The sequence below is a fragment of the Lentinula edodes genome (assembly GCF_021015755.1).
Source record: "Lentinula edodes strain Le(Bin) 0899 ss11 chromosome Unknown C8R40scaffold_23, whole genome shotgun sequence".
NCBI classification, from domain to species: domain Eukaryota; kingdom Fungi; phylum Basidiomycota; class Agaricomycetes; order Agaricales; family Omphalotaceae; genus Lentinula; species Lentinula edodes.
In genome coordinates, this window is record NW_025764329.1 from 247424 (window position 1) to 267308 (window position 19885).

The 19885-nt window shown below is 45.6% G+C and overlaps 7 protein-coding genes across 7 annotated transcripts; 5 read left to right on the plus strand and 2 right to left on the minus strand.

Annotated features, from left to right (window-relative positions):
• Positions 1 to 1113: 1113 nt before the first annotated feature.
• On the minus strand, positions 1114 to 2670 carry C8R40DRAFT_1171913 (uncharacterized protein; the record flags this gene model as incomplete). The annotated part of the gene is made up of 7 exons (XM_046231790.1): positions 1114 to 1752; positions 1802 to 1894; positions 1953 to 2009; positions 2061 to 2135; positions 2184 to 2345; positions 2398 to 2517; positions 2590 to 2670. The coding sequence occupies 7 exons, from the start codon at positions 2668 to 2670 to the stop codon at positions 1114 to 1116; spliced, it is 1227 nt and encodes a 408-aa protein (XP_046085078.1).
• Positions 2671 to 5489: 2819 nt separating this feature from the next.
• On the plus strand, positions 5490 to 6178 carry C8R40DRAFT_1048238 (uncharacterized protein; the record flags this gene model as incomplete). Its single annotated transcript, XM_046224487.1, has 2 exons — positions 5490 to 5663; positions 5717 to 6178. The coding sequence occupies 2 exons, from the start codon at positions 5490 to 5492 to the stop codon at positions 6176 to 6178; spliced, it is 636 nt and encodes a 211-aa protein (XP_046085079.1).
• A 1469-nt stretch (positions 6179 to 7647) lies between these two features.
• On the minus strand, positions 7648 to 8202 carry C8R40DRAFT_1171915 (uncharacterized protein; the record flags this gene model as incomplete). Its single annotated transcript, XM_046231791.1, has 1 exon — positions 7648 to 8202. The coding sequence occupies one exon, from the start codon at positions 8200 to 8202 to the stop codon at positions 7648 to 7650; it is 555 nt and encodes a 184-aa protein (XP_046085080.1).
• Positions 8203 to 9278: 1076 nt separating this feature from the next.
• On the plus strand, positions 9279 to 9587 carry C8R40DRAFT_991294 (uncharacterized protein; the record flags this gene model as incomplete). The annotated part of the gene is made up of 1 exon (XM_046236725.1): positions 9279 to 9587. A coding segment is annotated over one exon (309 nt), but the record flags the coding sequence as incomplete, so codon positions are not given.
• A 513-nt stretch (positions 9588 to 10100) lies between these two features.
• On the plus strand, positions 10101 to 10815 carry C8R40DRAFT_1070490 (uncharacterized protein; the record flags this gene model as incomplete). The annotated part of the gene is made up of 3 exons (XM_046226234.1): positions 10101 to 10394; positions 10447 to 10538; positions 10707 to 10815. The coding sequence occupies 3 exons, from the start codon at positions 10101 to 10103 to the stop codon at positions 10813 to 10815; spliced, it is 495 nt and encodes a 164-aa protein (XP_046085082.1).
• Positions 10816 to 11297: 482 nt separating this feature from the next.
• C8R40DRAFT_1171916 (uncharacterized protein) lies at positions 11298 to 11886 on the plus strand (the record flags this gene model as incomplete). Its single annotated transcript, XM_046231792.1, has 2 exons — positions 11298 to 11738; positions 11791 to 11886. 2 exons carry the CDS (start codon positions 11298 to 11300, stop codon positions 11884 to 11886), a joined length of 537 nt encoding a protein of 178 aa, XP_046085083.1.
• A 7543-nt stretch (positions 11887 to 19429) lies between these two features.
• On the plus strand, positions 19430 to 19843 carry C8R40DRAFT_994990 (uncharacterized protein; the record flags this gene model as incomplete). Its single annotated transcript, XM_046236759.1, has 1 exon — positions 19430 to 19843. A coding segment is annotated over one exon (414 nt), but the record flags the coding sequence as incomplete, so codon positions are not given.
• Positions 19844 to 19885: the final 42 nt, after the last annotated feature.

Consider the following 19885-nt stretch of genomic DNA (forward strand, 5'->3'; position numbering starts at 1 on the left):
AATCACAGATATTTTCGAGAGCAGGTTAGTAACAAGGATGTACCAGGTGCAGGAGGGGCGAAGACTTTTTTCCCCACCGGTGAGAGTAAACAGGAGCTAGGTAGTAACTAGGTAACGGGTAGTATCGGTCAGAGGCATTGAAACAACTAGAGGTTGGAAAAACAACTGCGCGAAGATTAAACTGCGAAATTTGGGCTTGGTTGCAATTTAAAGGAGGGGGCACGTACCTGACGATATTGATTTCGCCTCCTACAGGACACGGTATCTACCTGACTACAGGTTCACGGACGAGCAGCAAATTGCTCGGGTGGGTAGAGAGAAACCGTTCCGGGCCCAAGCTGTAACGGTCAGCATAAAAACATATCAGCAGCAAGAGAACATACATTGACCACCATTACTCGCAGCTGCAGAACCTTGCCAAAAAAGATATCCATATGGGCCAGCGATGTCTCTCCGGTGATCTATGGAGACCTCACCAGAGCTACGCGAAGAAATGTGATGAGGTTAAGTTCAATTTTAGCCCAACAGTGTACACCGTTAACATTTAATGCCACTTGGAAAATTCTGCGTTCCCTTGATCCTCACATCACATCCATACTTTTGCTGCGAAGGTTGGCCTGAGAATCATGAATCTTGGGGGTTTAGATTGATGCCTGAGAGGTCGAGCACTAGTTTTGTTACGGACATCACCATTGGGCAGAGGAATACATTAATTCACCGTAGCGTTGAAGGCCAGCTGGCTGGATAAGACAGTGAGAAAGCGTCGTCGTCGGATTGTGAGTTTGGGGTTTAAATTAATGCCTGAGAAGTTGAGTGTTGTTACGGTCATCATCGTTGAGCAAAGAAGAAATTAATTCACCGTAGCGTTGAAGGCCAGCTGGCTGGATAAGGCAATGAGAAAGCGTCGGAGGATTTGAATATTTGCAGAGAAATGCGATAACATAGGCGCCCAAAGTACCCACGGCATTTATCTTATCTTACCAAATTGCGCCTTCTTTGTCGTAGTACCTTCTACGCCGTGATCATCCCTCTGACATGGGTGAATTGAGGTTAGTTAAGAAGATATATATACAACGAAAGAGTGTGTACACCAGCATATGATTGTTTTCAAATCTAATCAACAACCAATTTGCCCAACATTTTCGCCATGTCTGCGACAATGGAATGCCAACTACTTAGGTATAATTCGTGATCATCAGATGCATAGTGTTTCAGACCGATTCCCCACCACTTGATACATGCAAGCAAGCCAACCCACGCGTTTCTCCCGTGTTTGTTAAGTGGAGATAAGTCATCCCCAAACTGTTCGAAGGATACTGGTAACCCACCCTCATCTAGCAATCGCCATTGGGGCTGTAGACTGGCCCACCAAGCCCACACCTCTTCTGCAAAGTTTGGCGTGAAAAAACCCCTCTTATCAACTTTCGGAAGGGGTCGTGGTCGATTTTTCATCCAATCCAGCAGGACAGTGGGGCGTTTTTCAGGTGAGAAGCCTGCTAATTTGTGAGGATTAAGCCAATGATGCTTGCGCTCATAGTCTACCCATTCTTGCAACAAACCGATATACTGAGGGCTGAGCGCCGTGTTCAAGTAATGGAAAGCTTCAAAAAACCATCCCGAAGATGGTGCGCCGGTCGGATAAGGAAGAGTATCAAGAGATGTCAAGGAAGAGGTAGAGTGGGTCGAGTTCATATTGGAAATATTCTCTGAACTGCCGTCAATGTGCTCGTCAAATTCCGAGCAAGAACTAGCCTAAGGAAGATTGTTCATGGCCATTGAACTGAGAAACAGGACTACTCACTCCTGCACAGTCACGAAGGTCCGGACCAGCGTTTGTTTGAGAAACGTCACGAAGGTCGGGCACGTATTCAGGGATACAATCCTTGGCGGGGAGCTTGTATGACAACTCAGGTGGAGAGAAGATCAAGAACATATAGAAGTCCACCACTTACCTCGTCAACGCCAACATTTCTTCCCATCCCTTGTTTTTCAAAACTAGTGACTCCACCCTGCTTACAAGGTCAGTTAAGGTACGGAATGAAAGAAAACGCGTTGCATACTTGGTCAACTTGTCTGGTATGTGCCACAAGCTGTTTCTCTTCAAGGCTACCTAATTCACCTCGAATCAAGGTACCCTTTTGGTATGGTCAATAAGGTGCTAAGATTATCGATGCAATCCGCACCTCTTCCAAAGGACTTTGCCCCAGTGATTGATGGTTCACATCTGCCCGAAGTTTTGAGATCTCCTCTTCGAGCTCCATGATCTCTAATTGCGATTCACGATATTGGTGATAATAGCTGAGCATGTCCTCCTTAAGCAAAACGACGTCATCCATTTCAATGTTCTGAAACCCCAAGTTCAACACGAGATATGGTTCCCAAATAAATGACACGTACAAGGATTCTCTCCATATCACTTTCCAGTTCATTGACTCGGGCTTCAAGTTCAGCATTCTTCAGACGCAAAAGGTCGATTTCAGTTTCGTAACTTCCGTTTTGCATTACCAGACGAACTCTCTACAGAGAAGACACGAAGACACAGACACAATATGAACGACGGGACCAACTGTAGAATCTAGATGCACTTACTGTGTAAGGGGCGAAGTCCTCGTTGTATTCATCCTGATGAGCATCGGCCCAAGGAAGAGTGCGTTTCAGTTGCGGGGGCATTGGGGAAAGTCTTTTGATTTAGCATTTGCGAGCGCACATTATATATTTAAAGCTGGTTCGGTGGCCATAGCTCCATGGTCTTTTTATGTCTCAATTAGGTCAAAGAGTGTGTGTGATGGTGGGAAAAGTACTGACCAGCCTAAATGAGGTAGCTCATTGTTTAGAGCGGCCCGGGAGACGACTTCGCTGGGCTCGTGCGAAATATAACCGCCCATATGACTTGTCGTTGCCCGTAAATATTTCTCAAATAGACTTTTTTGTGGTCATGGCACGCAAAAGAAAAGCCTTCGAAGATATTTTCGGACGTGAAAAACCTCGACCACCGCCTTCCCCAAGCACTCGAGAAGTCCTTCCTTCCGCATCTTCTGCATCTTCTGTCACCCCTGGTATACCACCCTCCATAGCCTCTCAGATTTCATGCTCCCCGCCTTCAAATGCCCGTCTACGATCTCGCCAGGGCCAACGGCTAGTCTACCAGAACTTCCTTCAACAGAATAGCTCGGAGATTCCAGCCATGAATCATTCTTTTAATACGAGCTCGAATGAGGTTGCTTCGACTTCCGCAGGAGTCCCAGATCTAGGCATCTGCCCTAATCCTGAAAGTTCAACACCTCAAGATTCTCCGAGCCTTCGTAGACCAGACTATGGCTTATCAGTTATGGCTCAAGTCATCTTAAACAGAGACACTCTGGAATTCAACCCACTTGGCTCAGCGGATCTAGACGCAGTTGTTGATGCCGCTCAAGCAACTGTAAGAGTACAATCTTCTCATCTCCCTATATATCCTCAATCTGCACTTCAGATCGACAGTTCGATTTCACGGAACTCACGGAATACTGAAGATAGGACACTCGACGGACTTTTCAATGATCCTAGGTTGAGGCATCGCACAGTCCTCGACGCTTCAATGCGTATACGCTCCCTCCGCAGAGACATGCAGAATCATCTGATCGCTCTTCAGGGACTGTCTTTAGAATCTGCACTAAGCACCATCCAGAATGTGCTTAGCCGGGCAGAGCGCGCGGTACAAGCCACATCATTCGACTTGACGAAAGAAGCCAAGCGCGACACGGTCCGAGAGGTAGTTTCAGAGGCAATGGTGGTTCTTGAAGATGTTAGAAAACTGGTCATAACTTGGCGCGAAACACATCCGGATATGACCCCTCTGAGGATTGACAATAGTATGTTGTTTTCCATTCTGATGCCTCAACCTATTTATCTGTTTCACAGGTGTAGCTGCCTCTGATATATCTTCAGCCTATACAACAGCGACCCTCGTCGCGTATACATTAGCGTTGATGTTGCGCTTGTTAGAGGGCGTTGGTCGTACAGTGTCTAGTTTTGTCCTAAAAGGAATCAAAATTTTTGCAATGAGTTATGGGTTACTTCATCCAGGTGGAACTTCCGACCTACAATCCAAAACACTTTCAGACATACCCGAAGACATCCGCCAGCTGGAGTGGAAATTCAATCTCGATGTTGAGACGACTGTATACGCAGTTTGTCCTCGATGTAGTTATACACATCCGCCTGAATTCTCCGACGATTCTACTGAACCAAACTATCCTGAAATTTGCTCCCATCGGCCAATGGCCCTCGCAGAACCCTGTAACGAACATTTGCTGCTGGACAGCGGGAAGCCTATAAAGACTTTCGAGGTTTATTCCTTCCTGAATTGGTTCGGTCGTTTCATCGCTCTTCCTGGAATTGCTCAATATGGCGAAGCATTCTGCGAGAAGATCTCGGACGATCATCCTCCGGAAGATAAGGGAAGTGCTTGCAGTGGACGGTTCTACTTTGAGTTAAAGGGTCCTGATGGAAAATTCTTCATACGTGAGAGAGGGAAGGAAAGTCGTTGGTTCTTCAAGTTCCACGCGGACTTTTTCAACATCGAGGGGAATCTACATGGTGGCAAACACAACTCGACAGGTATAATGTCGATGAGCTGCCTGAATCTTCCCTTAGAAATTCGTGAAGATCAGGCTTATGTCTACATCCCCGGAATCATCCAGGGCCCCCGGGAGCCTGATGCCAGAGCTGGTGCATATAATCACTACCTACGACCAATTATAGATGAGATGTTAATTGCGTACACCAGGGGTATCCAATGTGCTTCGTCTGATGACCAAGAAACACCATATGAGCGCACACACCGCGTAATTCTAGCTAATATTTCCATGGATGCCAAAGCATCACATCCCTTTGCTGGCCTGGTGGACATAGGTTCACATATCTACTGCGCGACTTGCCAAACATGGCATAAAGCCTACCTCGACTCGGTGAATTATGAAGACTGGGAAGCAATCGACGACGAGTATCTTCGGGAAGGTGCAGAAAAATGGCAGAAAGCAGAGAGTCGTGCTGAACGGGAAAGAATAGAGCATCTTTATGGTGTGCGATCCTCAGAATTCTGGCGATTACCTTATTTTCGCCCCTCGAAACAGGTGACCATCGATCCCATGCATGCCTTGAAAAATATTTTCAGAAACTTTTTTTGTGATGCACTACGCCTAGACAACCCTGGCAGTACAAAGGAACCCAAGAACAAAAGCACAATACCAGTATCCTTGATAGCACACCGTTATCAATTCACGCCTCCTCCTCCATTATCTCTTGTGAATTCTTCCCCCGCTGCACAAGCAGAGTCCGCCGAAGAGGATTCTGTGACTTCAGTACTGGAGTGGGATCACCTCTCAAATGATCTGCGTCATCTTCGTCACCAGCGCATGACAAGTCTTTCGGTGAAAATCGATGCCTATAAGCGGGAATTAGTTGACATACATCATCTCCTCACCTCGTCACGGCCCTCCACAGACTCAATGCAAGCACAGCTGCGATCAAGACTCAAGAGCAAGAAGTGGGGAGCTTTGATGTTCGTCTGCAATGACCTAATGGTGTTTCCTGCCCAGATATTTGATGAAATTGTAAAGAAGGTGTTAGTGACAAAGAGCGATATGACAAAGGATGACATGGTAAACACACTAATTGAATGGGTCAGTTAATTTCATTAGCGCACACACGGAAGGAATTGACAAAGTTACCGTAGCGTTTGAACGGCATTCAAGAAGACCAGGCGTTCATCTGGCCGCACTTCACACCCACCGTGTTTGCTCCTCCCCGGGCACCCTGGGCATCTCCTGTGCTATCTCACACATTTCATGGAAATATCGCTTGTCGTTCACTTACTGATGCTGAAAGAAGGACAATGATGGAAGATACGGCGAGGAGAATGAATTGGCACTCTGCAACTGGTGTTGGTCATATTCATCAACTTCTCTGGGCACCATGCGACAATAGCGATATAGGGAAAGAAAAACTAGCTAAGGCCCTGAATACAGAAGGCATCGATGCCTTGTTATATGTTTGTATAGACCTCAATCGAGTCCCCTTACAGCTGCCCAGGCGAGAAGTCAAACGGGTTCTAATACACCAGGTAATCACATGGGTAGGTCGTGCATATCTCTTCGGTTCTTCCCACTTGATGAGCCTCTATTTGTGCAGCGCATGATGCAGCCGTTGGATGCCCTTGCTTGGACACCCGTGGATTCACCTGCTGTTCTTGAGCATGTGAGCCAGGCTATACGAGAGGTGACTGTTCCTTCGTGGATTTCAAAGCCTTCAGAATACATAGGGCTTCCGAGAGCTGGAACACCAAAGGCAGATAACTGGAGACGATTATTCGCCATCTTCCTGCCACTGGCATTATTGAGCATGTGGCAGGTTTGTTCTCCTACTGCAGTATCCGACGCTACGGAAATGAGCTCGGTTCTGGATACTTCCCTATATCTCACTTGTGCTTTGATTGCGATGACCAAGCACAAATTGACGCTCCAAGATCGGTTAAATTTCCGTGAATACCTTCGACAACACCTCCTTGGCCTGAAACTTAATTTTCCTGGATGGATTCTTCCTAGTCACCATGTTAGCTTCCATATCTTCGATTACATGGATCTTTTCGGACTGGTGCATAATTTCTGGTGCTTTCCTGGAGAGCGTTTGATATCTCGGCTGAGGAGTATCACAATTAACAATAAAATTGGTGCGATATTTTTAAATCTTTCTACTATCATTTACTCATAGACCTACTTAAAGGTCAATTTGAAAGCACCTTACTGCACTCTTTTTGCAAAGGCTCTGCATTCCGTCGTTGGCTACTACGTCCTAATTGTCCTCCTTTATTGAAAGTTTTACGCCAGCTTCTTGACAAGGCTTTCGGGTTGAACAAAGATGATAGAGCACATGCCGACTGGGAAGAATGCACAGAAAACCTCTTCGAGACTTCTGAGCACTCGCAGTTCACAGTGCCCATTCCCTCAGAACTGATTTCATTGCTTGGCACAAGAGAAATTGAATGTTTTAGTCGGATCCATGCAGGGTATGGAAAATACTACGGGATTCCATCGGCACCAGGCAAGGGTAATTCCTTCATTTGCTTTTATCCCAATGGAGATTTACACCTCGAGTGGGTTGCTGGCCGAATCCAGTTCATATTCAAGCAGGATGGAAGAATTAGGTTCGCGATACAAAGAAGTCTGCCAATCACTTTTGACCAGATCACACCTGATCCGTTTCGAAGATTCTGGGAACAGGGTTTCCAGGCAAAGACAGTGTCGTCTGCCTTCTCTAGCGAATTAGAATTTATTGAAACCGGTTGGTTGTTAGGCCACACGGCGAGATGGGAATTATCTCCCTCACAAGCGATTTGTCTAAACTTGGTCAGTAAAGCTTAAGGATCTTCGTAACCTATCTAACTTTGGTTCTTAGGGTGAAGTAGTATGATTCTATCTGGAACGGACTACTTAAGGCAGCCACTTTGTAACACCATTGCAATTTAATATATTTAAATCTTCTGTTAAGCCATCGCACCGCAAAAGATTCAAGATTGCGTCGTTCTATATGTTACTAAGCCCAACAGAAAATTACTAAGGAATTGCGATATACATAAACTAATTATGTATGTTGTGAACATGGATCACACTAAAGAAAGGCAAGCGCCAGAAACATGACAATCCCACCAAGTAAAGCACTCCCAACCACAATGAATATCACCTTGAATCCCCATTCCGGTTCACGGCTGATCAACAGACTCGTTAGCAACTCCTCAAAGCCATCGAGAGACTTTAAATCAAGAGACGCCTTTGTCAATATAGGTAGGATTGATCCTTTTGATTGCTTGTCCAACTGGGCTATGATGCCAGCAGAATCGAAGACAGACATGTCAATGAGAGTAAGTGGAGCGGATTCTGCAGTGGCACAAGTACCCGATTGAATGCCTTTGAGCTTCTGGTCCTCGAGTTCGGACTGATAAGGAGTAGTAGGCTTAGGAAGTGACGGCAGGCAAGCGATAACAACAAGCTTGGCCATACGAGCGCTGCCTTTGGGACGAGCAACGATGAAAGGCCCTGGCTGGATCATGGCTTCGGAGCTCGTCATGCCCGTGGAGTCAGCAAGAGAGATGTCGGTTTCAGCGAAGAATGATGTAGTCATATTGTGAAGAGAGACGTCGCTTTCAGCGAAGGATGATGTAGTCATATCGTGTGTCAAGTGGGACGAGTAGGATAGGCGATGCAAGGGAAGTTCGCAAGGTACTTCGATTTTGTCGGTGCGGAATCCTGCGGCAAATCGATGTGCAGGAAGTGGTTCATATAAAAGAGACAGGGAACGCGTACCCACTAGGAGTGATTATGAGAAACGAAGTGGCTCATATGAAAGGGACAGGGAACGTGTACCCACTAGGAGTGATTATAGGAAAGTGGTCAATATGAAAGGGACAGGGAATGTGGTGTAGTTGACTGGCAACAAGGTGGAACAGTATCAAAGGGAGCTGCAGCGCTAGAGCTGGCGGCTACAGCAAGGAAAGATCCGGTTATCGAAAGAGAATTTGCACAGGACGAAAGGCATCGAGGAGATTAATCGCTGTGGTCATGTGTGTGACCACTGGTTAGCGCCGGTCCGGGTTTCGACCCCTTTCAGATCTTCTGATGTCTTTTGTTACCTTTTCTTCTCTTTTACTAGTACTTGTTCTCAACTTCCTCTAGATCTCGCGTTATGAGTAAAACAGTGCGCCGAATGATGCTCCTTCAATCTTTTACTTCCCAAACATGGATCATTCAGAATTCGTGGGTGCCGAAATCAACGTCTGTTCTCTGCTCACATTCTACCGTTCACACAAACTCAAATCCTTGTAGTGTCTGGCTCGAAAAATTCTTCACGCCGCAATGCAATTGAAGTACACATATGAGGCTTGTGTGAAGGAACCCATATCGATGATACAACTTGCTCAATTCCGGTCGGATCCGAAGGTCCATGGTCCCCGCATGGGTGTAGTTCAACTAGATTGGACGGGCTCCACTCGTTTGTCTGACTGGAACCAGGCGGTCGTTGAACTTTTAGCTGAATCGGCACAAACCACCTATCCAAGCATCAGCACAAAAGTCAATTGGCGACGACTCTTCGCAGCTAGAATAGACTGAATCATCAGTGATGCCCTCCACTTCCAAAAAACGGGTACTTCGTATGTCGAAACCAAACGCAAGCAAGCTTTGAGATCACTATTACAGCAGGTGCGTAATGATTTCGTTCCTCGAGAACTGTGATCAATGTCTCCTCAGAAGTTTCAACGTCGTCTTCGCATTGCCAGTATCATGTGCGATTTTTGCAAATCATCAGGCGACGGAGATGGCATATTTTTTTGGTCCTATATCCTCTGCTCCTTAGGCTTCCTAACTCAGACAGGCATGTCCGACAAGGAGACTATTCGCGACCAAGAAGGCAGTGGTTCCATAAGAGTCATACTTGCCCGAAGTTCTCGCCACCCAACTTTTCGAATTCTGTTTCGATACGTTGACAACATCCCTTCACTATATCCTGATCTTTTCCAGAAATGTGGGAGGAAGCCCATGAAAAGAGTTCCGGCGTCGAAAGGCACAACATGTGTGGCTTCTACATGTACAACTCCTCACTCGTCTTTTCAAGAAAGGCCCGGGTATGACCTACAGTCAGATGATGGCAATAACGACCTATGCCCCTCGAGGTTTGTTCATTATCGTCATATATATACATACGTGAAAGCTGATCTCACCCTCAGATTTCTTCCTTACCTAGTGATCAAAGGTTACAAGTTCGACTCTGCGTCTCCTAAAACTCGCGGTAGTGCTTGACGTCAATCTCTAAAATTATGTAGTCTGTCAACGAATGTTTACTGGGCTCAAGAACAGCAATGATATTTGATTGATTTTTCAGAAATTGTTACCTTGAAAAATCTCTTGATATGATCACGCGCGTATGTCAAAACGAGCGCTTTAAGGACCGTTACAGCGTTAAAGGTTTCCGTAGTTTCTTTCTTCTTCATCACGTCTACGATATCGAGGATCAATTAACGTCTGAATCTTTTCTCTTATTGCCAGACTCGCGGACGTGATCTTCATATCATGGACGCCTCCCCCGTTTTCCCATCGAATTCCGCTAATCCAAATGCCACTCTGGACTCCGACCTCGATATCCCTGTATTCACTCCTGCCCTCGAAATCGATTCCATCGATGAATTTCCCATGATCCCCTCTGGACGGAATGAATATTTGAAAAGACAAAGGCAAGGGGGGAGAGACGAGCTGATTGAGCACTTGGATGCCCTCCATTCAGCTTCGGAGAAGATATATAATGATCAGAAAGAAGAAATCCAGCGAAGAAGGCGACAGATAAGTGTACTGAAAGAGGAGTGCAGTGTGAGTGATGAGTCCATCCCAATAACTCAAGCTTATAGTTCTTTTCTCCCAGAAACTTCAAGAAACAATTTGTTTGAGCAAATTGACGCAGGAACGTGAGCATTGGTGCCCTGGGTGCCATGATCTCGCATGGAATCCCCACATGTATGTCTACATTTGTGATGTCCTTTGTCATCGCTTGTACGATGATCGCATGTTTAGCTTGGTATGTGGCCACACGGTGTGTTCTCGATGCATCAGCAACGAGAAACAAGCAGCAGATAGTTCCGGACGAACAAGACGATGCCCAAAGTGCAAATCCTTTATTTGCAGGCCTCCCATTCCATCGTTTACAATTCAACACGCAATTGAAGATATCGCTTTGAAAGTAGGAAAAGTATCTCCCGTCACCTCTAATGAGAAGGGCTCCCGCGACGTATAAAGCTACCAAAATCGAGCTTGCTAAACAGGTATAGGTAAGAGATTTTGTGTACGTACGGAGTTCCGTTTAACGTTTCTGCTAGATTTGGTCTGCGTACATCCTTCCCATCTTCTTGATCAGATACGTAGACTGTTTTTTCGAGAAATAACATGTGCACCGCAGAAACTTAATAGAATCAATCATCCTCGCCTGCATAATAAACAAATAAATATACGATCGTCATGTCCATGCATACTATCAAGTGCCTATCAACCCCTTATACATAGCTTTCGAGATGTACCAAACACCGCCTTGCTCAATGTCCCAGATATTTAGTGCGCAAATCACTGACCGCGGTCTGAGCCTACCCTGAAGCACATACACGTGAAACAAGGCATAATCGCAGAACAAAGAACAAAGGCTTAGGTGTGGCCAATTCGCATATATAAAGACGTGAGTATCCTCTTTCTATGGCTCAATTTCACCTACTCTTTTTCTGAGAAATGGGGCGAGGCCGTGCCACTCCCACATCGAAATCTGCGCGTCGCTCGGTTGCTCGGGCTCCAAGTGCATCCTACGCTCGCCGGCATCCCATGATTACTCGAAGCAAAACTGTCCAGGTTGCCACACGCGTTATTTCGGACCCCACGCCTCTTTCTGCCCCCAATGCCACTGATGTGGACTCTGCTATCGCTTTCAATGCCGACGTCATTAATGTTTCACCACCACTTGACACAATTTCTCCTACCCCATTATCCATCGCCGATCCTATTTCCTCGGATGATCCAACTCATCATCCACTGACTGACGAAGACGATCGTGATGACGAGTTCCACGACGAAGTGCGGATGTATCTTGACTACTCATCTGATATATTGAGGGCCCAGGCTGAAGAAGTTAAGTTGCTTCGTCGGGAAGTTGCTTCAGCCCGCGAAGAAAAGGCTGTAAGTTGCAGTCGTACACTTCGAATTATCACTCATGTCAAGATGTTTACAGGTCTTGAAAAACAAACACGCGGCGGACGTAGCCGCTAGAGAAGAGGAGTACCGCTGCCCGATTTGCTATGAATTATTGTGGGATCCGTATGTGTGAGTATTCGAGAATGTGATGTCGATGCTGCTCCTGATTTTCTTGCGGCTCAGATTGCCCTGTGGACATTCGTTTTGTGCCCGCTGCCTCAGCCGACAGAGAATCAACGATTTTCGAACCAAGGCTCGCAGTCCTTCCAATCTCGTAGTGACATGCTGCTCTCTATGTCGCGCCGAAGTTCATCAGAAGCCTATTTTTTCGTGCACTATTCAACGGAGTGTACAAGTCGTTGCCAAAGAGAAGCGTGCGGTTGCTCCTCCTTCTTATCGACTTCATTGGCCATGGTAGCTGAATAACGATGGCAAATACTTTGTTAATCTAGAGTTATTATAGACCAGACCAACTTATATGCAATTTCTTTGATATATACCTGACTACTCTTTTCAGATTGATCTTTCTTCTACAATATTAATATTTCTGTACATGTCAATTGACACAAACTGTGACCTGTACATGTGCGATGCGCGCGTCGAGCTTGGCGCGTCTCCGCCTCATTCAGTGATCAAACCAAGCAGGGACAAATAGTGCTAGTCGTCGTTGATGATATCTCATCTAAGCGCCTTCCCCTTTGTGCTACCGATATGAGCGTTTCGTCATATTTAGTTTCTTTGTCTTGTCAAGGCTGGGACGATTTAGTGAGTACTGGTACTAGTGCTTCCAGCGTGCTATCATGGATCATCCCATGGATGGCACTCCCGCCTCCAATGAACCACCGACTACTAACGATTCTGACGCGCCGGCCCCAGCCTCCCATCTTTGTCAAAGATTAAGGCTCATTCGACGTACCGTGGAGGACACCGACACTGTCAACGAATGTGCGACTTCTTCAACGAGTTCTCTGAACCGTCGTAGAAAACTTAGTTCGTGCGATCTTGAAGACACCCAGTCTTCTTCCAGTCAGAACGAGAACATTAGTGAGAGGCCGAACAAAGTAACAGATGTGAGTTACCATTTTCTCATTGTGCGAGCTCGCTCTAATCCTTATTGTTTAAAGTTCAAAGTTCGAGTGGTCGAACGCGTAGTCGAACGAGAGGTTTTACCTGTAATTGTGAGACAGCAACTAGTTGAGAACGAAGAACGGATACAATTTTTGCAACAGGAGCTAGAGGTATGATATCCTTCGATTTATTGTGCTCTCGTTAACCTCATCTTGTAATTGCAGAAAGGCCCAAATGCTGTTCAAGACCCTACCTTGCAACATCCTCGACCGAAAGAAAAAGAAGATTCCGGAGACGTAGAACGACGGAAATTGAGGGTAAGAATGTCGCTCATGTTCCTGAACATTCGGGTTTACGTTTCCATCGCAGGAGGACATCCTTGACAAAGGCAAAATCATTGCAACTCTGACGGCTTTAACTACGAACCTGCAGGAAAACGCCGCTGAAGTCAGGGTATGTGACCCGGAGCTTTGCTTTGCTTTCACTGAAGTTCATTACCTCCACAGCGAGATGCGGATGGATTGCGTAAGGAACTGAAGAATACAAAGGTAAGCCTTCAGACCACACGTTCGCTGTCGCGTAGGATTCTAGATTTCATCTGCTCTCATAGCAAACCTCGGATACTCTGGACGAAGAACTGAAGAAATCAAAGGTGGCGATTTCTTCAAATATCAATTGCGTTGGCACTCACTCAAGTTCATCTGCCTTCACAGCGAGATGCGGATGCATTGCGTGAGGAATTGAAGAATGCAATAGTAAGTCTTCAAAACACATGACTCGCCTTCACGTAGGATACCATAGTTTATCTGCTCTCACAGCAAAACTCGGACATAATGAACGAAGAACTGAAGAATTCGAAGGTGCGTTCTCCTCAAATATCAACAGTTGAGTAAGCCACTCACTACTCTCCCCAGGTGGAAGTGGCCAATGCAACTCGATCAGTAGAAGCTGTCAACGAGGAGATCAAACGACTAAACGAGAAGCTTGGTCAAAAAGCTACGGCGAAGGAATCCGAAATAGAAAACCTTATGGCCAAATTGGTCGAAGCCCAAAATGAGCTCAAGGAGAATAAAGTAAGTTCTTCTAAAAGATCTAAATGTGTTCATCTAGCTTAATTGCGGTCTTCGTAGCTTCGAACTGATGTAGTGCTTAATAAATGTCGAAACGAAAGCAAGGTAAGTAAGACTTTGTCAGCGGTTATCGTGTTATTAACAAGTCATCTTCAGACGCAGATTCTCCGATACGAAAAACAAATCAAAGATCTCGACACTAGCATTGTCACCAAAGACTTGCAAATGCAAACACTCAACTCCAAAATTCAAGCGTTAGAGACAAAGAGGGCCCAGCTTGAGGCAAACATGACGGCGGCGAAGAATGTAGGTTTTTCCTTACTTCTATGTCGGTAGGAAGGGTTGGAAGCTCTGACCTTTCTATGGTAAAGAAACTTGGCGATAAATCTAAGGTATGTGAAAGGCCCAATGATCTACTATTCTTCTCATGAGTGTTGCGTTAGGCCAGGACAGTGCAGGTCGAACAGTTTGAGCAAAGAATCAAGGAATTTGAGGAAAGCATCACTCTCAAGGACTCGCATACACTTACGCTTGGAAATACGATACAAAGTCTGGAGATGGAGAAAAGACAGCTCCAGGAAAGTGTCGCGGTGGAAAAGGTTAGCTCTCAATGCTATCAGCAGTCAATTTGTACTAATCTATGTGTGTATTCAGACGCAGATTCTCCGATACGAAAAACAAGTCAAAGATCTCGACACTAGCATTGTCGCCAAAGACTCGCAAATGCAAACACTCAACTCCAAATTTCAAGCGTTAGAGACAAAGAGGGCCCAGCTTGAGGCAAACGTGACGGCGGCGAAGAATGTAGGTTCTTCCTTACTTCTATGTCGGTTAGAAGGGTTGGAAGTTTGCCTCTGACCTTTCTATGGTGAAGAAACTCGGGGATGAATCCAAGGTATGTGAAAAGCCCAATAATCTACTTTCAGCTTCTCATGAGTGTCACGTTAGGCCAGGACAGTGTAGGTTGAACAGTTTGAGCAAAGAATCAAGGAGTTTCAGGAAAGCATTACTCTCAAGGACTCGCATACACTTACGCTTGGTAATACGATACAAAGTCTGGAGATGGAGAAAAGACAGCTCCAGGAAAGTGCTGCGGTGGAAAAGGTTAGTTCTCAATGCTGTTAGCAGTCAATTTGTACTAATCTATGTGTGTATCATCAGTCAAACATAGAAGCTGACCGTGCAGCATTGAAGAAACTGAGGGAAGAAACCGGTGTGAGTCAGGGCGTAATATTGATATGCTCTCACAATGTTGAACAGTTGCACCTTAGGCCGGGGCAGCACGAATACAGCAGCTTGAGGAAACAGTCAACGATTTGCAGCACACTCTGGCTTCGAATAAATCGCACACGGAATCACTCGACACGAAAATTTTGACTTTGGAAAGGGAGAAAAGACAACTGGAAACAGCTGCAGTGACAGAGAAGGTATGCTCACAGTGTCAATAATACTGCTCATGCCTTATGTATCATCCCCAGGAATTCCTCGAAGCTGATCGCGCTGCGTTAGACAAATTACGAGATGAAACTACAGTAAGTCGGGAATCTGTCAAACGCCGAAATGGGCTAACACAATCAGACACTGAATTCAACGATTCAAACACTGGAGTCAGAGAAAAGGCGGCTCGAGGCAGCAGCAGCGGCAGATAAGGTGGATTTCATGGTGAAGGACGGCGCAAACACTGACTTAATGACCCTCAGCCCCAAATCATCGCAGATCGTACTGCGCACCAGAAGCTTCAACATAAAAGTACAGTAGGTCATGTTCCTGTCTTTCTGCCTTTTCGTCTTCATACTTTGATTACCAGGCGCAAACCACAGAAATTCTAGATCTGAAACAAAAAGTCCACGATCTTGACGCCAGTATTGCTGCCAAGAACTTGAATTTTGAAGCGCTAAACTCAACCATTCGAACCTTACATATGGAGAAGGCCCAGCTTGAGGCAAGCATGACGGCGGCGGAGAACGTAGGTTTGCCTCACTTCTATATTGGTTGGAAGGTGCCTCTGACCTTTTCATGTTCTCTATCTTTCTGCCTTTACATCTTCATACTCTCATTACCAGGCGCAAATCACAGAAATTCTTGATCTGAAACAAAAAGTCCACGATCTTGACTCTACCATTCGAACCTTACACACGGAGAAGGCCCAGCTTGAGGCAAGCATGATGGCGGCGGAGAACGTAGGCTTTTCACACTTCTATATTGGTTGGGAGTTTGCCTCTGACCTTTCTATGGTGAAGAAACTCGGGGATGAATCCAAGGTATGTGAAAAGCCCAATAATCTACTTTCAGCTTCTCATGAGTGTCGCGTTAGGCCAGGACAGTGCAGGTTGAACAGTTTGAGCAAAGAATCAAGGAATTCGAGGAAAGCATCACTTTCAAGGACTCGCATGCAGTTTCACTTGGTGATATGATACGAAGTCTGGAGACGGAAAAAAGACAGCTCAAGGAAAGTTTTGCAACGGAAAAGGTTAGTTCTCAATGCTGTTAGCAGTCAATTTGTACTAATCTATGTGTCTGTATCATCAGTCAAACATAAAAGCTGACCGTGCAGCATTGAAGAAACTGAGGGAAGAAACCGGTGTGAGTCAGGGCGTAATGATATGCTCTCACAATGTTGAACAGTTGCACCTTAGGCGGGGGCAGCACGAATACATCAGCTTGAGGAAACAGTCAACGATTTGCAGCACACTCTGGCTTCAAATAACTCGCACGTGGAATCACTCGACAAGAAAATTTTGACTTTGGAAAGGGAAAAAAGACAACTTGAAACAAGTGCAACTGCAGAGAAGGTGTGTATCTACATTCCCATCAACTGGCCTCAACCAACTTAACTTATGTGTCCAGCCGCAAATTGAAGCCGATCGTGCTGCACTGAAGGAACTCAAAGAGAAATCTAAAGTAAGGAGGAAGTTAGTGTTACGCCAGATATCATTACTCAATGTATCTATGTCAGGCTGGGAAGATCCAAACAAACCAGCTCGAAGAAAGAGTCAAGGATCTAGAAGCATGTCTTGCTTCCCGGGACTCACATGCACAGACGTTGGATTCTATGATCCAAGTGTTGGAGGTAGAAAAACGACGATTGGAGGCAAACGCGGCAGCCGAAAAGGCAGGCTCTCATTGCAATACAGACTTTTGACGACTGATCCTTTCGTTCTATTAGCCTCAAATTGACGCAGATCGTGCTGCACTAAAGAAGTTCCGGGATGAAAATCAGGTAGATTAAAGCCGAATTTTGCTTTTGTATCTTCATGCATAATCTGCCAAGGGATCGCATGCGCAAGTTCTGAAATTCAAAATTCAAACACTCGAGTCAGAGAAACAAGAGCTAAACGCAACTTTGGCGACAGAAAAAGTAAGTTCGTTCCCATCGCGTGAGACACATGTACATCGACTAATAATCATGTTAGTCCAAGGTTGAAGCAGATCGAGTTACTCTGCGCAAACTGAAGGATGAAACTGGGGTAAGTTCAAGTGATCAATTTGCGTTAATATGAACTGCTCAAATGTTCTATGCCAGGCTCGTGCCGCACGAATTCACACTCTAGAGCAAAAAATCAAGGATCTTGAGAAGGTAAAATCATTGCTCCTATCGCGGGTCTTTTGTCACGGTTCACCTGTTTTCTGTCTAGCATCCTTCTGAAATGATGGAGAAACTACTAGCGGAGAATGCCACGCTCAAAGTACCTTTACTTGTATTTACATTTCGCTATCGGCTCACTTCTCTGTCAGTCCTTAGCCTCGCAAGACCGTAGTCGTTTACTCAGCTACCAGTCAGATCATGTCACCAAGGTCCTCAAACAAAACATCTTCTTGACTTGACGATACTTATCTTTGATTTAGACCCGCTTTAATAATCTGGAAGAAGACTATTACAAGCTTCAGGTACGGGTTTCAGTGACTCGCTAATGTGCTTCAGCAAGAGGAATTACTTTACGCAGGAAACACTGTCCCAGAAGGCGCAAGAAATTGTTTCGCTCAAACAGGCACATGAGATTCAGGTAAAGTGTTTCTCCCATCACAATGTAATTTCCTTACCTCAAAAAGCAGATTGGATCTGCCGGAACGCATGAAATACAAGCCCTGCGGGAATCCATCACAGGACTACAAGCTCAGAACGCAGAAGAAAAGCTCACAAACTCGCGTATTCAGGCTTGCTTAGTGACACTACAAACCGAGATAGCAGCTGTCACTCATGAGAGGAATCAGCTAAAATCTCGAGTTCCTCCGGAGGGTGGCACCCTTGCTCTCCAACATACTGTAACCAAGTTGCGTGAGCAATACGAACAAAAACAAGGACGTGTCACTGCATTAGAACAAGAAGTAGCAAGCCTTATACGGGAAAGAGATTCTCTCAAGGTTCGTCTTCAGTATGGACTTTTTCTCAGCCATTCTGACAAGAACTATCTAGGGATCTTCGGAAAATGGGCCATTAACTTCCCAAATCGAGCAACTTCGAGCAGAACGCGATAGATATAAGGTAAAACATCCATTCTTGTTGAATGTAATCTACTGACATCCCAATATAGGATGAACTTCATGCACAATCCGCAGGTCGCTATTTCTTGTCCAGCTGCAAAAATCGCACATTATCTCGTGTCAATGTTAATGCCGAGATGAGTTATGCCAGGAAAATATTTCCGTCGTACAGACTGGCGGACCCTGTGGTGCGTACTTAGTTTCTAGTGCTTGGCTTTCATATATCTTACCTTAGTGTCAGGCTCGATCCAGTTTCCGGAATCAGCATCCTCCCGAACCGTCGCAGTCACATTCTCCTCCTGGACCATCCCAATCAAGTAATTCTCCTGGACCATCTCAGTCGGACTCTCGTCCCGACCCATCCCACCCTTCGAATTACCGTCCTGGGCCATCCCAATCAAATAATTCTCCGGGACCATCTCAGTCGAATCCTCGTCCTGAACCATCCCACCCTTCGAGCTACCGTCCTGGATCAGATAACACAAACAAAACTGGAACAAACGGCCAACGTCTGCCAACAGAATCTCCGTCTCGCACGCCCTATAGAGCCCCTTGGCAAAAGAATAGATTTTCACCTTTTGTAAGTGAAGTGGAAAAATATCACAAATATCACAATATTGTAACCAAAGCTCACAACTTGCTGATAGCTTATACGACCTGACCATGACTCTAGCGACAGGGACAACGACGATCGTGAACAGGTGTGTGACCACTTCACGCATGAGATCTCACTCTAAAGCAGCTTCAGCGAAAGTCCTCACGAAAGAAAGGAAAGGGTCAGGCAACCTACTCTAGCGAGTCAGATTTCTCTTCGCAATCCTCTTCTGACGAACAATCTGCTTCCGATGCCGATGTTGATAACAATGGCATGCCTATTGAAAGTAATGTCAGTCATGTTGCAAAGCGCTACGCACAGAAAGGTACACGCAGCAGCTGGTCCCGCTCTGCACAGAGAAACCAGGTGAATGTAAGTGATTATTATAGCTTCTAGATAATGTCATCAATTGCGTTCCGCAGAAATTATCGAGACGTATCATTCGAGAAACACTGGGTGGTCGCAAAAATTATCAGCTTTTTGTTCGTCCCAGTGTTTCGGATGCCCGGTTGAAACATTTTGAAGAGAATCCCCAACTTTACGGCCCAAAAATTCGCAACACATTCCTAGACAAGCGTGGTTTAACTACCCAGCAGCTCGCAGAACAGCCATGGAATGAGCAAGTTGCCTATATCATGGCCAAAAATGCGGAGGAAATTTTCAGGAACTGCAAAGATCAGAGGTTCGGGGATGCGATTGACTGGCTTGAATTATTCCACGAGCGTATATACCGTGTCTATCTCGATGTAGTAAAAGGGAGGCCCAAGACACTCGATGAGGCAGGAACAAGAGAAAGGCCTGAACAAATTCAAGATCGATTGGTCGAGTCGCATCTCCTTCGCATCAAGAACAACGGAGAGACTAACTCCCGACATATGGTATCTAGTTTTGTTGTTCTTGACTTCAACCGTGTCTTA